The sequence below is a fragment of the Ailuropoda melanoleuca genome, chromosome 6 (assembly GCF_002007445.2).
Source record: "Ailuropoda melanoleuca isolate Jingjing chromosome 6, ASM200744v2, whole genome shotgun sequence".
In the NCBI taxonomy this organism is placed as follows: domain Eukaryota; kingdom Metazoa; phylum Chordata; class Mammalia; order Carnivora; family Ursidae; genus Ailuropoda; species Ailuropoda melanoleuca.
The window spans coordinates 71,587,051-71,599,622 of record NC_048223.1 but is presented as its reverse complement, the minus strand read 5'-3'; the positions used below and the strand labels follow the sequence as shown (position 1 = coordinate 71,599,622).

The following is a 12,572-nucleotide window of genomic DNA, read 5'->3' as shown; positions in this document are numbered from 1 at the left end:
CTTTAGCATGGCATGTGAGGAATCTCCCACTTACCTTTCTACCTGGATTCATCACCATTCCTGCTCAGATTTACTGTTCTTGTCATGCCACCTACAGTGGCCTGCATGCTCTTTACTGTCTCATGCCTCAGGCCTTTGCACATGCTGTTTTCTTTACTTGTTGTTCCGTTCTACACATTGATAACTTCTACTCACTGTTTTGAAGTTGCCTCTGATAAATTTTCTTTGATCCCCTCAAGCCGAGTGACTTTCCTCTATGCTATGAATAACTCTATTTTAGCTCCCATATAAATTTGTCTCCCTTTCTGATCTGTAAGTTCTTTATCTTTGCATTCTTTTTTTTTTAAGATTTATTTATTTATTTTAGAGAGACAGTGAGCATGCACAAACGGGGAGGGTCAGAGAGAGAATCTCAAGCAGGCTCCTGGCTAAGAGTGGAGCTGACAACGGTGCTCCATCTCACGACGCTGAGGTCACGACCTAGGCTGAAACCAAGAGTCAGACACTTCACGACTGAGCCACCCAGGTTCCCTTTTATCTCTGTGTTCTTAACATTAGTGCACTGCCTGATCTATAGAAGGTCTCAAAAGTATTTATTGAATGAATGGTTGAATTAATTAACTGATAGCTTAGAGCCCTCCATTTTTATACTTTGTGATCTTTAAAATCCCTAAATATATTTTGTTCTCTTGCCAGGGTTAAAACTCATATGTTGCTTCTCTACCCACTTGCACAGACTTGTAAGGTCTTTTTTAATCCCATCTGTGTGTTTCTGCATCAGCTGGAAGCATTTAATGTCTCCTAAACTTGGAAATCTCATGTGAGCTTTTTCTTCTGGAGCATTTAAAAAAAGATACTAAAAAAGTATCAATTCCCAAAGAGCTGAATTCTTTAGACTCCTCTGTCCAGAGAGATCCCTAATTGACCCTATCATTTAATTCTTGTTTTGACCTGATTTAAAATTTTAGGATTAATCAACAGCCTTAGAACCTTTGAACCCATGATATCATCAGTTAAAACAAAATAAAATAACCACAGTCACCACCACAACCTTTTGTTTAGAAGTATGGCATCCATTAGTTCCCCTTTTATCCGGGTGCCTATTTCCTACATTAAATTTATCCTTTGGGATGTCCTTCAGGAGAAATGGTCTTGCCTTCTCAATTTCCTTCACTTAAATTCTGTAACATGCCTTTCTTTCCCCCACCTGCTGCCATATTATGTTATTTTTGTCATGTTCACTGAATCTGTCCTTTCTCACAGATTTATCAGCTTGTTATTCAGGCTATCAGTTCACATTACGGATTTGATAATTGCTTTGGGCAGAGATAAGAAAGCATAGGTTCAAAATCCAAAATATATTATAATTTTTAAAAAATATTTTATTTATTTATTAGAGAGAGTGAGCGGGAGAGAGAGAGAGCACGAGTGAAGGTGGGGGTAGGGGCAGAGGGAGAGGGAGAAGCAGACTCCTTGCTGAGCAGGGAGTCCAAAATGTGTCTCCATCCTAGCACTCTGGGATCATGACCTGAGCTGAAAGCAGACGCTTAACCGACTGAGCCATGTAGGTGCCCCTAGAATTTTTTAATTCCAAAGTTCCTACAGCATTAAAGTTACCACAATTAACAGTGAGATATACACAGCCATCATCAGAGTAAAAGAGCTAATATTTTAAACCTTATCTTTCTTTGTAGTGATGTATATTCACAAACGTTCACCTTTCAGAAACTACCTAAACATTGACCTTGCCATTCTAAATAGAGCAGTATAATGCATAGTTCACTTCAGAGGGTATTATGTAATTAGTTTTGATTATACTCTATTATGCAGAGAATTTTCTTCAGCTCCTTCTGAATATTTATATTTTTTATCATTATGCCTCTGAGGAGTGTGAAACCTATCTAAACATTCAATTATATTTCCTCCAAATCACACTGAAATTATCTAAAATGGTGGGAAATATGAAAATCACCAAGAGTATCACAGGACAAAAACGGTACACCAAGTTTGATAAATTTTAGGAAGACTATTTTAGGAATATTTTAGGAAGAATAATTCTGTACTCTTTCCATAGTTCTCTAGTATTTTCCAAGTACATTCCATTTCTGATGTGCTACTTACTCCATCTCATGAGAGCATTGGCAGAAGTATCATTACCCCATTTTTACAGATGGAAAAATATTCACTGAAAGAGTAGAAGACTTACCCGGATCACAGTGCTAATGACAGAGCTGGAGCTAGAACCTAGACCAGAAATATAAGGGGGAAATCATAGCAAGCCAAGCAAGCTACAAAGTGTCTTGTCTTGGGTAATTAGTGAGTACAAACAGTGAGTTGACAGCTACTTCTAACTGTCCTCCCTACATCTTGTAAAGAAGTTAATCTCCCCTAAAGCCTGCATGAAGTCACAGACAGCCTTTATTTTCAGAAAGGAAGGAACTAAAAATACAGTAGCACAGCCATTTATTAACCTCAAGCAACATTATCCTGAGGTAGCAGAGCATTATGAAAAATGCATGAGATTTGCAATCAGAAGACTTAGGTTTAGATATGTTATTTTGCCAGCTTCTTAATCTCCTTACACTAAATACCTATTTAGTTAAAATAGGGCTAATAACGCTAATAACGTGAGCCTTACTGCCTCAAAGGGTATTGTGATGATCAATAAGATACTGTCTAGAAGCACTTTTTAAACTATGTCATTATATAGGTACAAGTCCTTATCCCTGTATAGTAGCAAATAAAGGAAATCCTTCCTGTATAGGAAAGACTATAGCATAGTTGTTAACATCATAGCTTAGCAGTCACACCGACTTGGGTTACAATACAAGAAATGCCACCTTCTAGCTCTGTAACTTGGCTCAGGACCTTAGTCTGTCTAAAACTCAGTTTTCTTACCTTTAAAATGGAGGGGTGTTTAATATCTTTCATGAGGTTTTATAAAGATTATATAAGATATTGTATGTGGAATACATAAGCTATTGTTAAGCTCTCTTGAATTAGTTTTAAGATGAAATTTTAATTTATATTAATAATTTTAGATTTCCAGAAAAGTTGTAAAGGTAGTATGGGGAATTCTTATCTACCTTTCTTCTGGTTTCCTCTGTTGTTAAAATCTTGCATTTGCCACTTATGAACAAACAAACATTGATGTATGACTATTAACTAAACCACAAGTTTTATTTGGACTTCACCAATCTTTCTATGAATGCCTTCTTTCTGTTCCAGGATCCAGTCCAGGGTACCACATTGCATTTTGTTGTCATATCTCCCCTATCTCCTTTGGTCTGTAACAGTTTATCAGTCTCCTTCGTTTTCATGACCTTAACAGTCTTGAGGAATATTGTCCAGGTATCATACAGGATGTTTCCCAATATGGTTTTCCTTGTTTTTCTCATTATTAGATTGCGGTTGTGGACTTTTGAGAGAATAGCAGAGAGGTGAAGTGCTGTTTTTGTCACAGTGTGTCAAGGGCTACATGATACCCATGTGACATCACTGATGATGTTAACCTTTATCACTTGGCTAATGTAGTGTTTGCCAGGTCTTTCTACGGTATTTTGAACTCGTTTTGATCAGCTATCACTTATATCAGACTTTCTTTTCCCTGTCTTCCCACTGTTTGGAATGCTTTTCATTTATATTTACTGCAAATGTCATATTCAGAAATATCTTTTCTGACCATCCAAGCTAAAGCTGTCTGTGACATTTCACTTTTGTGTTTTCTTCACAGCATTTATCATTGCCTGAAATTGTCTTGTGTATTTGTTTACCTAGTTTATTGTTTGTTGATAATCCCCCACCCCCTCAAACAAGAACATAAGCTTCAGGAGAACAGGATCTTTGTAGGATTGTTCACATCTGTACACTTGGCGTCTAGCACAGGGCTAGCATATGCTAAGTGCTCAATAACTGTTTTTTGAATAAATGTCAAAGAAAGAAAGATTCAGGATTAAATTATTATTATTTCTGAAAAAGAGTGGAAAATAGCTGAATTGTAGGAGGTTCAATTTAATTCTTAAATGAATCGGTTTAGTTTTAATGAAAAGGTTAAATGCAATCATAAGCATCTATGGAAATAGGTAATCAACATCCTTATAATTCAGGCTCTCTTATAATGCACTTAATAATGTGAATGTCAGAGTATTTTTCTGACTTATAAGCAAGATATGACTGACAAATGTAAGATCTACTTAGTTATTACACATCTGCACCATTGTGACCTTTATTTGCTAATTGGCTCAGCTTTCCTATTGTAGAACTTTTTTTTTTAAACATTTTATCTATTTATTTAACAGAGAGACAGCCAGTGAGAGAGGGAACACAGGCAGGGGGAGTGGGAGAGGAAGAAGCAGGCTCCTAGCGGAGAAGCCTGATGCGGGCCTCGATCCCATAACGCCGGGATCACACCCTGAGCCAAAGGCAGACGCTTAACGACTGAGCCACCCTATTGTAGAACTTTTTAACAGAATCTGGAGTGTAGAAATAATTGATGCCCTTGATTTTAACTTATACCTGACTTCTTAGCTTCTATTATCTTTTCATTTATATTGACAGAAAAGTGGAGCTTTTTTGTGTAAATCTTTTATAACCCATTGTAAAGAAGCTCTCCTCTTATGTGTTTCTTTAGGACTTAAAATCTCCAAATCAAAGGGATGAAATCGCAGGGGCCCGGGCCTCACTGAAGGAAAACTCCCCACTCTTGCATTCAATTTGCTCCGCTTGTTTGGAACATTCTGATGTTGCTTCCCTCAAAGCCAGCAAGGACACAGTTTGTGAAGAAATTCACAATGCTCTCAATGTGATTTCAAATGCTTCACAAGGGATCCAGAATATGCTTGCCCCACCAGAATCTAAGGCAGCAACACTGGGAAGTGCCCTTGATGAGCTTGAGGTAAGTGGAGAGAAAGGTAAAGTGTGATTTGCTGTGTCACAATATGAAAATAAACAGACATGGGTTTTCAGATCGGAGTTTAGACTATGAGTAAATAAAAATCCTGTTACTTAATCCGTCTCCATCATTGCCTTGTGTCTTCCAATGAATTGATTAGCAGGAAAATATTCTATCAGTAAACTTCTGGTTCCTTTACATTTCTTCCAAGGAAGTCAATGAATTTAAACTGGGATTGTTGATTAGATTGAAATGATGAGTTTAGTTTACATAGTTCAATTTATGAAATGCAGGATTTATCCATTCCACAAATACTTATCATTGCCTCTGTTCTTTGTGCTTGGGATAAAACTGAGCACTGCCCCCATGAAGCTTATGTTCTAACAGAGGAATATAGGCAAAAGACAAAAACAATGAACATTGTAGATAAGTAAATTGTATAGAATGTTACATTGAGAAAGTAAGATGACTTGGAGGCTTGAAGGAGATTAGATAATTGGGCAGGTGGAGATCTAGAATGAAGGTTTGAAAGCATGTCCCATTGTTTAAGGGACAGCACAGAAGGCAGGGTGCCTTAGTGGGGAGAGTAAATGAGTCAGCTGAACTGAGGAGACCCAGTGGGGCCAGTTATGGAGGACTCTGTGGGCTTTTAGGGGCTCTGGCTTTTCCTTCAAGTTAAATGGGATCCATTGTAAGGTTTTAAGCAGAGGTATGACATTTGAGTCCTAAAAGGACTATATTGGCTGCCTGTAGAGTATAGACTGAAGGGGAATAAAAGGAGAAGTTGAAAAACCAGGCAAAAAGCTATTATAGTAATATAGGTTCCATCCTTATATTTTATGTGCATCACCTCATTCTACCTCACTCCAGGGTGGGATTAGTGAATATTAAGGCTTAATTTTTAATGTGAAGCCAACCGAATTTGACAGAACGGATGTGGGATGTGAGAGAAAGGGAGGAGTCATGCTGATCTTGCAGGCTAGGTCGTCCAAAAGCACACACTGAACAGAGTTGGGGTTACAAAGTGTTGTTAGGAATTAATACATGTGAAGGGAAGAGGGAGGGAGCAGGATTGAGCCGAAGAAGTCTACCTGTAAGCCAGATCCACAAAGCCTAGACCAGTTAGCAGAGAGCTCTAGAAGTAGGAGAGCCCTCTAGTGTACCTTGTCAGGCAGAAAAGCCAGGCTTTTTTGGGGGGTGGGTGGGGCTCTGTCAGTCACTAGATGTAGGTCATACTGCCTGGCAAGGCTATGTGTGACTTCCAGGCACAGGGAAGAGGGAGCAGCCCTTTGCAACTGAAGCAGACCCTATAGGAACTGACTATTGGGGGCCATCTGCTGGCCTCACTCCCCACAGCTGAGCAGTAAGTCCTACTTGGAAGGGAGATATGGACAGTACACCTCTGTGTCTACCAGAGATAATGACAAGGTTTTGTGGGGTTTTTTTTTTTGTGTGTGTGTGTGTGTTTTCCTTTAGCAACTGGATGGGTAGAGTTTTCATCAACCATGATAAGGAACACTGTGGGTGAAGTCAGTTTTGAGAGGAAGATCAGAAACTAATTTTCAACATGTTGAGTTTGAGATATTTATCAGACATTCAAGTTTGATGTCAAAGATAATTAGCTATACAAGTCAGACATGCAGTTGTTCAATGGGAGGCAACATAGTGTAGTGTTTAAATAAGGGTTTTAGATCTCTTTATGCCAGGGTTCCTATCTTAGCCATGGCACTTGTTAGGATAAGTAATTTAATTCTCAGTTTTCTCACCTCTAAAATGAGAATAATAATAGGGCCTACATCATAGTGTTGTCAGAATCAGTGAATTAATAATGCATGTAAAATGCTTAGAACAATGACTGGTACATAATAAGTTCTCAATAAATTTTAGCTCTCCTTATCATTGGTGGAGATGACTATTTGGAGGCAGATTCTTCCCTAATGAAATCAATGCAATTAAAATTACTCAAGTTTTATTGGTAACTTAAAAAATAAACTAAAGACATATAATTCCTATATTGTTCATAACATTATTACTTTCATGATAACATATCATGAAAATCTAATTCATTTAAATTTGAAGTGACCTTTATGTTTTTCCTTTAGTTACATGTCTTTAAACAGATGCCTTTATTCCTAATCTATCATTATTAAATTCCTTATTATTGGCACCCATGCAAAATTTTATTAAGTTCCTAATTATTAGCATCTATGTGAAAGTTCTAGAAACTAAGATAAGTAGTGGTAACTCCTAAATGGTACCCATAGTAAGATTGAAAATTCCTTGTGGGCAAGATTGTGTTTCTTAATAATTTGATACCAGTGATTCTAGCAGAATGTTAGGTCCCCCATACATTAATATGTAACATTTCTTGATAGCTAAATAGTTAACATAAATGTATTACTTAATTATTACAGTGTCTTTATAAGATAAATACTTTTGTTTTACAGAATAAAACAAAACTGAGGCTTAGATAAGTTATAAAACTTGCTCAAATCAGAAAGCTAGTGAGTGGTAGTATCCAGGAAGTGATCTAGTCTGATTCCAGAAGGTATTTCTGAGTTCTGTGCTATATTGAATTCTCACAAATACAACTTAAGGTGCTTAATTTATGCTAAGATTCTTAGTCCGTATGAACCATCAGAGAAATTATAAATATAAGCAAGAACCTGGGTCATACAAGTAGAACTAGTCTGTATTTGGAGTGTGGCTAATATGGTGAGGTGAAATTTGTCAAAGTGGACAGATAGGATTGTATGTAACATTTTTCATAGTACTAAACAGAATCGTGTCAGGGGATAAGATGTCCAGACACTCATTCTATATTCTTAGGATTATAGAAGAAGACAGAAGGTTTCCTAACAAATTGGTTAGGGTTAGGTCCTAGGAGCCCGGCAGGCCTGATTTCCAAATTTTTCCTTTTTTTGGGACTTCTCCTTTCTCACTTTAGTTGAAAGTGGCTGCTACAGGCAAAATAAGGGAATGGTTAGAGAGAAGGTGAATGTGTGTGTGTGTGTGTGTGTGTGTGTGTGTGTATAGCACTGATGGGAATGTAATAGGCACGGTATTGGAGTCTTCCTTTTCTCAAGTTAAGTGGCTGACTCACTTCTGAACAAGGCAGGAGGGAGTCCTAAAGATATTTCCAGAAATCTTAATGCTGTCTTAACAACCTTTGAAATCAGTTCTCAGTTAAAGCTAAGGATGCTCAAACCAGTACAAAATGCCTGAATTTATATATATATATAATAGTTCCTGAGGCTGTCTGTACTAGATAAAGCAGAATTTATTGAGCATTTAGCTTTTTAAAATGGTTTTGTAAATTAAATGGTTGCATTTTTCTTTATTTACAGGAAGCTGTATTGGTAAAGGATCCGAAATAACCTTTGCTCTGTCTTGCTTCTGCAAATATAATACTATGAAATAAACTGATGTAGTAAATACTCTGTTGGGAGTAAGTCTCATTAAATGTTTATAGTATGGAAATATAGCAGAGTGCTTATTCCACAACTACCATGCTGAAGCTTTGTTAAATCTTTCATTCTGGTCCATGGCTGGTTGTGGATTTGGAATCTGAGATTTATTGGTAAAGGAGAAAATAGAAGTTGAATTAGAACACTATACAAGCTAAATCAATTGATTTATTGGAGAGCCTAATGTGAATTATAGGGTGTTCGTTTTGCATTTGTGACTGATAGTTGAGAAGTGTCAAATTATAGATTAACAGAATTTTGAAAATACCTTTAAGCAAGAAACTTTGCCAGTGAAAATTGCTTTGAAACTCCAAGTCCATTAAGACATATTTTCTCTTGTGCAGTGATAAAGTAGCTTTTGTAATCATGGTCTGTAAGAATTATACAGATCTTCATGTGATTTTAAGATGATAAAACAAAGTTCTTTTAGTGTTTTCATTTTCAAAGAACTATCACATTTATTTTCTTATTTTTAGATATTCATTTATGTATCATCATTCATATATTTCTTTATTCCCTATTGTATTCCCAAGACCTAGAGGAATGCCCTCCCTGTACATCATAAGTGTGAGGTGATTATCAGTGAATTGAAGGAAGGAAGCAAGGAAGGCGGGGGAGGAGAGGAAAGGATGCAGATAGCAACGCTGTATGTCATTTTGTGATTTGGTTTGAAGAGCATTTTCCCCTTACTCCTTTTTTTCCCTCTCCTTTCTCCAACCGGTAGTGTACGTACTTGGGGTATGTTGCTCTACTTAACTTCTAACTGGGACATAAATTTAGTGAGGTAATTACCAGAAACATATCTAAGTGATAGGCTGCTTAGATTTTTTTTCTGTGATAAGAGAAAAATTCTCTATTCTTACTAGCTATTTAGCCTGATATCTAGCCTTAGTTTAGGTTCCCTGCAACTGCCAAGATATGCTGCCTTTACTAAGAGTAATAATTTTAAGGAATGTTTTTACCTGAAGGAGAAAACAGGGCCTCTGTCAATCAGATTAGCATTTAGTAGCTAAAGAAAAATGGGCATCACTGCTGTCTAAAAGCACTGTAATATGATCTTTTTTAAGGGTTTGGTTTCTAGAAATATAGTGAATCAGAAGACCTAAAAGTAATATATAAAATATTTTTAAGTACATGGGTAATCTGATAGGTAAATTAGGGAAATTCATTGAGGTCAGCCAGATACAAAGAGCAGACATCCAGACCAGCAAGCCAGCAACAGCACTGTGCTGGTGGAGGTGAGAATTTCTTTTCCATTATGGCCTGTAGCTTGGATTTCGAAAGATCATGAACTGAGGACAAAAGACAAAGCTTATATCCTACCACCTGGAAAATCACATGAGACCCTTTGCATGAAGCTGAGAATCCTTCAATTTGACCACCTTATTGGATAAACAAGAAAAACATTAGTCCCTATAGCAGGAGATAGGAAAACTTGGCTGGCTTAACTTTGGCTTAGAAAAAAAGAGTACAAAATACCTTGGAGATTTTTTTAAAAAGATTCATTTATTTATTTTAGAGAGAGGGCACGAGCGCACGCAGTCGCATACACGCAAGAATGGGATAAGGGGAAGGGCAAAGGGAGGAGAGGGAGAGGGAGTGAAGCAGACTTCCTGCTGAGTGTGGGGCCTGAAGGGGGGCTCAATCTCCAATCCTCATCCATGATGAGATCATGACCTGAGTAGAAATGAAGAGTTGGACGCTTAACTGACTGGGCCACCCAGGCATCACTGTCTTAGAGACTTTTTAGCCATAAGTTTATCCTTATCTGGACTTTGGGTCAGAATTCATATTATCTGAATAGCCAAAACCCAAGCTGAAAATATAAAGTTGTTCTGTCTTGGCAATGCCTTCAAGTACTTGCCAGAAGTAAACTCAAGTTCTCTGTGCACTTTTACCTAGTGTACAAAAAATTCTCATACAGGTCTAAGGAAAATAAATGGTCACAAGACAGACAAATAAGCAGGATACCTGAATGAGACTTTGCAGAAAGAAACTGCCAAATCAGAACTTCAAACACCGCAGATATTGAAATTATGATACTAAATATAAATATGCTTAATAAACATTATTCACTTACTTATTTACTAAGTTTGGAGATATGGTGAAGGAACAAAAGACAGTCAAAATTGACCAGGCAGAGCTATCTAAAATGAAAAACATAATCGTGAAAAATTCAATGGTTAGGCAAGACAGAGGATTAGATAATTAATGATCTGAGAAATAGATTTGAAGAAGTTCTTTATCATGCACCACAGAGACACAAAAATAAAAATAGTTTTTAAAACAGTTAAGATACATGGAAGATGTGTGACAAGTTTTAACAAATATTCTAGGTGTGCCTGGGTGGCTCAGTCATTAAGCGGCTGCCTTCAGCTCAGGGTGTTATCCCAGCATTCTGGGATCGAGCCCCACATCGGGCTCCTCAGCTGGGAGCCTGTTTCTTCGTCTCCCACTCCCTCTGCTTGTGTTCCTTCTCTTGCTGGCTGTCTCTCTGTCAAATAAATAAATAAAATCTTAAAAAAAAAAGATTCTCTTTAAAAAATAAAATAATAAAATAAAATAAAATATTCTAATACAAGATCCAGAAGAGAGGAAAGTGTAAAAAAGATACTAAGAATTTCCTAGGATTTATGGACGTTACCAACCTTCATAGCTAAGAATCCCCATAATTCTCAAGCAAGATATGTAAGATGAAATCCACATTTACACATATTGTAGTGAAGCTGAAGAACACCAAAACCAAAAAGAATACTTCTAAAAGAAAAGGAGAGCTCTATTTTCAGCCAAATGGCAGAATAGAAGGCTCTTGACTTTCCCTCTACCCACAAACACGCTGAATAAACAACTACACGTGGATCAATTTCCTCTGAGAGAAATCCAGAAATTAGTGGAGAGATTCCTGTACATTGAACAACTGAGAAAATACACCAAAATAGGTAGGAAAAGTTGAGATACACTTTCAGTATAAACTCCACCTCTAACACAGCACCATATAAATGAGATGGAACCCCCATTTCCCAGCTTCTCCTTGAGGAGCAAAGTTTTTGTTTTTATTTTAATTGAAGTATAATTGACATACAATATATTATTAGTTTCAGGTATACAGTATAGGTATCAGTGCTCACCATAATAAATGTGGTCACCATCTGTCTTCATACAGTGTATGCTGTAATACAATGTAATACAGTACTATTGACTATATTCCCTATGCTGTACTTTTTATCTCTATGACTTGTTTTTTTTATAAATAAAAAATTGCACCCCTTCATCCCCTTCATCTATTTTGCTCATCTCCTCACCTATCTCACCTCTGGCAACACCAGTTTGCTCTCTGTATTTAAAATATAGGGTTTTATTTTTGAAGACTTTATTTTTTATTTATTTGACCTAGAGACAGCCAGCGAGAGAGGGAACACAAGCAGGGGGAGTGGGAGAGGAAGAAGCAGGCTCCCAGCAGAGCAGGGAGCCCAATGAGGGGCTCGATCACAGGACCCTGGGATCATGCCCTGAGCCAAAGGCAGACACTTAACAACTGAGCCACCCAGGTGCCCATAAAATATGTTTTTTTTTTGGTTTCTTTTTTGCTTGTTTGTTTTATTTTGTAGATTCCACATATAAGTGAAATCATATGGTATTTGTCGTTACTGTTTGAATTATTTCACTGAGCATAATACCCTCTAAGTCCATCCACGTTGTTGCAAATGGCAATACTTCATCCTTTTATATGGCCATATAATATTTCATCATTGAAATATAACATTTCTTTTTTTTATTAATGATTTTTTTATTATATTATGTTAATCACCATACAGTACATCCCCGGATTCCGATGTAAAGTTCGATGCTTCATTAGTTGCGTGTAACACCCAGTGCACCATGCAATACGTGCCCTCCTTACTACCCATCACCAGTCTATCCCATTCCCCCACCCCCCTCCCCTCTGAAGTCTTCAGCTTGTTTCTCATAGTCCATAGTCTCTCATGTTTCATTCCCCCTTCTGATTACCCCCCTTTTTTTATCCCTTTCTTCCCCTACCGATCATCCTAGTTCTTATGTTCCATAGATGAGAGAAATCATATGATAATTGTCTTTCTCTGCTTGACTTATTTCACTTAGCATTATCTCCTCCAGTGCCGTCCATGTTGCAGCAAATGTTGAGAATTCGTTCTTTCTGATAGCTGAGTAATATTCCATTGTATATATGGACCACA

At 37.2% G+C, this 12,572-nt stretch overlaps 1 protein-coding gene across 3 annotated transcripts in view; it reads left to right on the top strand.

Moving 5' to 3' along the window:
• The window catches only part of CTNNA3 (catenin alpha 3), a 1,722,523-nt gene that overhangs the window by 470,845 nt on the left and 1,239,106 nt on the right, over positions 1-12,572 (top strand). For all 3 annotated transcript variants that reach the window (XM_034662590.1, XM_034662589.1, XM_034662591.1), the window contains one exon: positions 4,631-4,894. In XM_034662590.1, the coding sequence (XP_034518481.1) occupies positions 4,631-4,894 (264 nt within the window). The remainder of the gene's footprint in view (positions 1-4,630; positions 4,895-12,572) is intronic.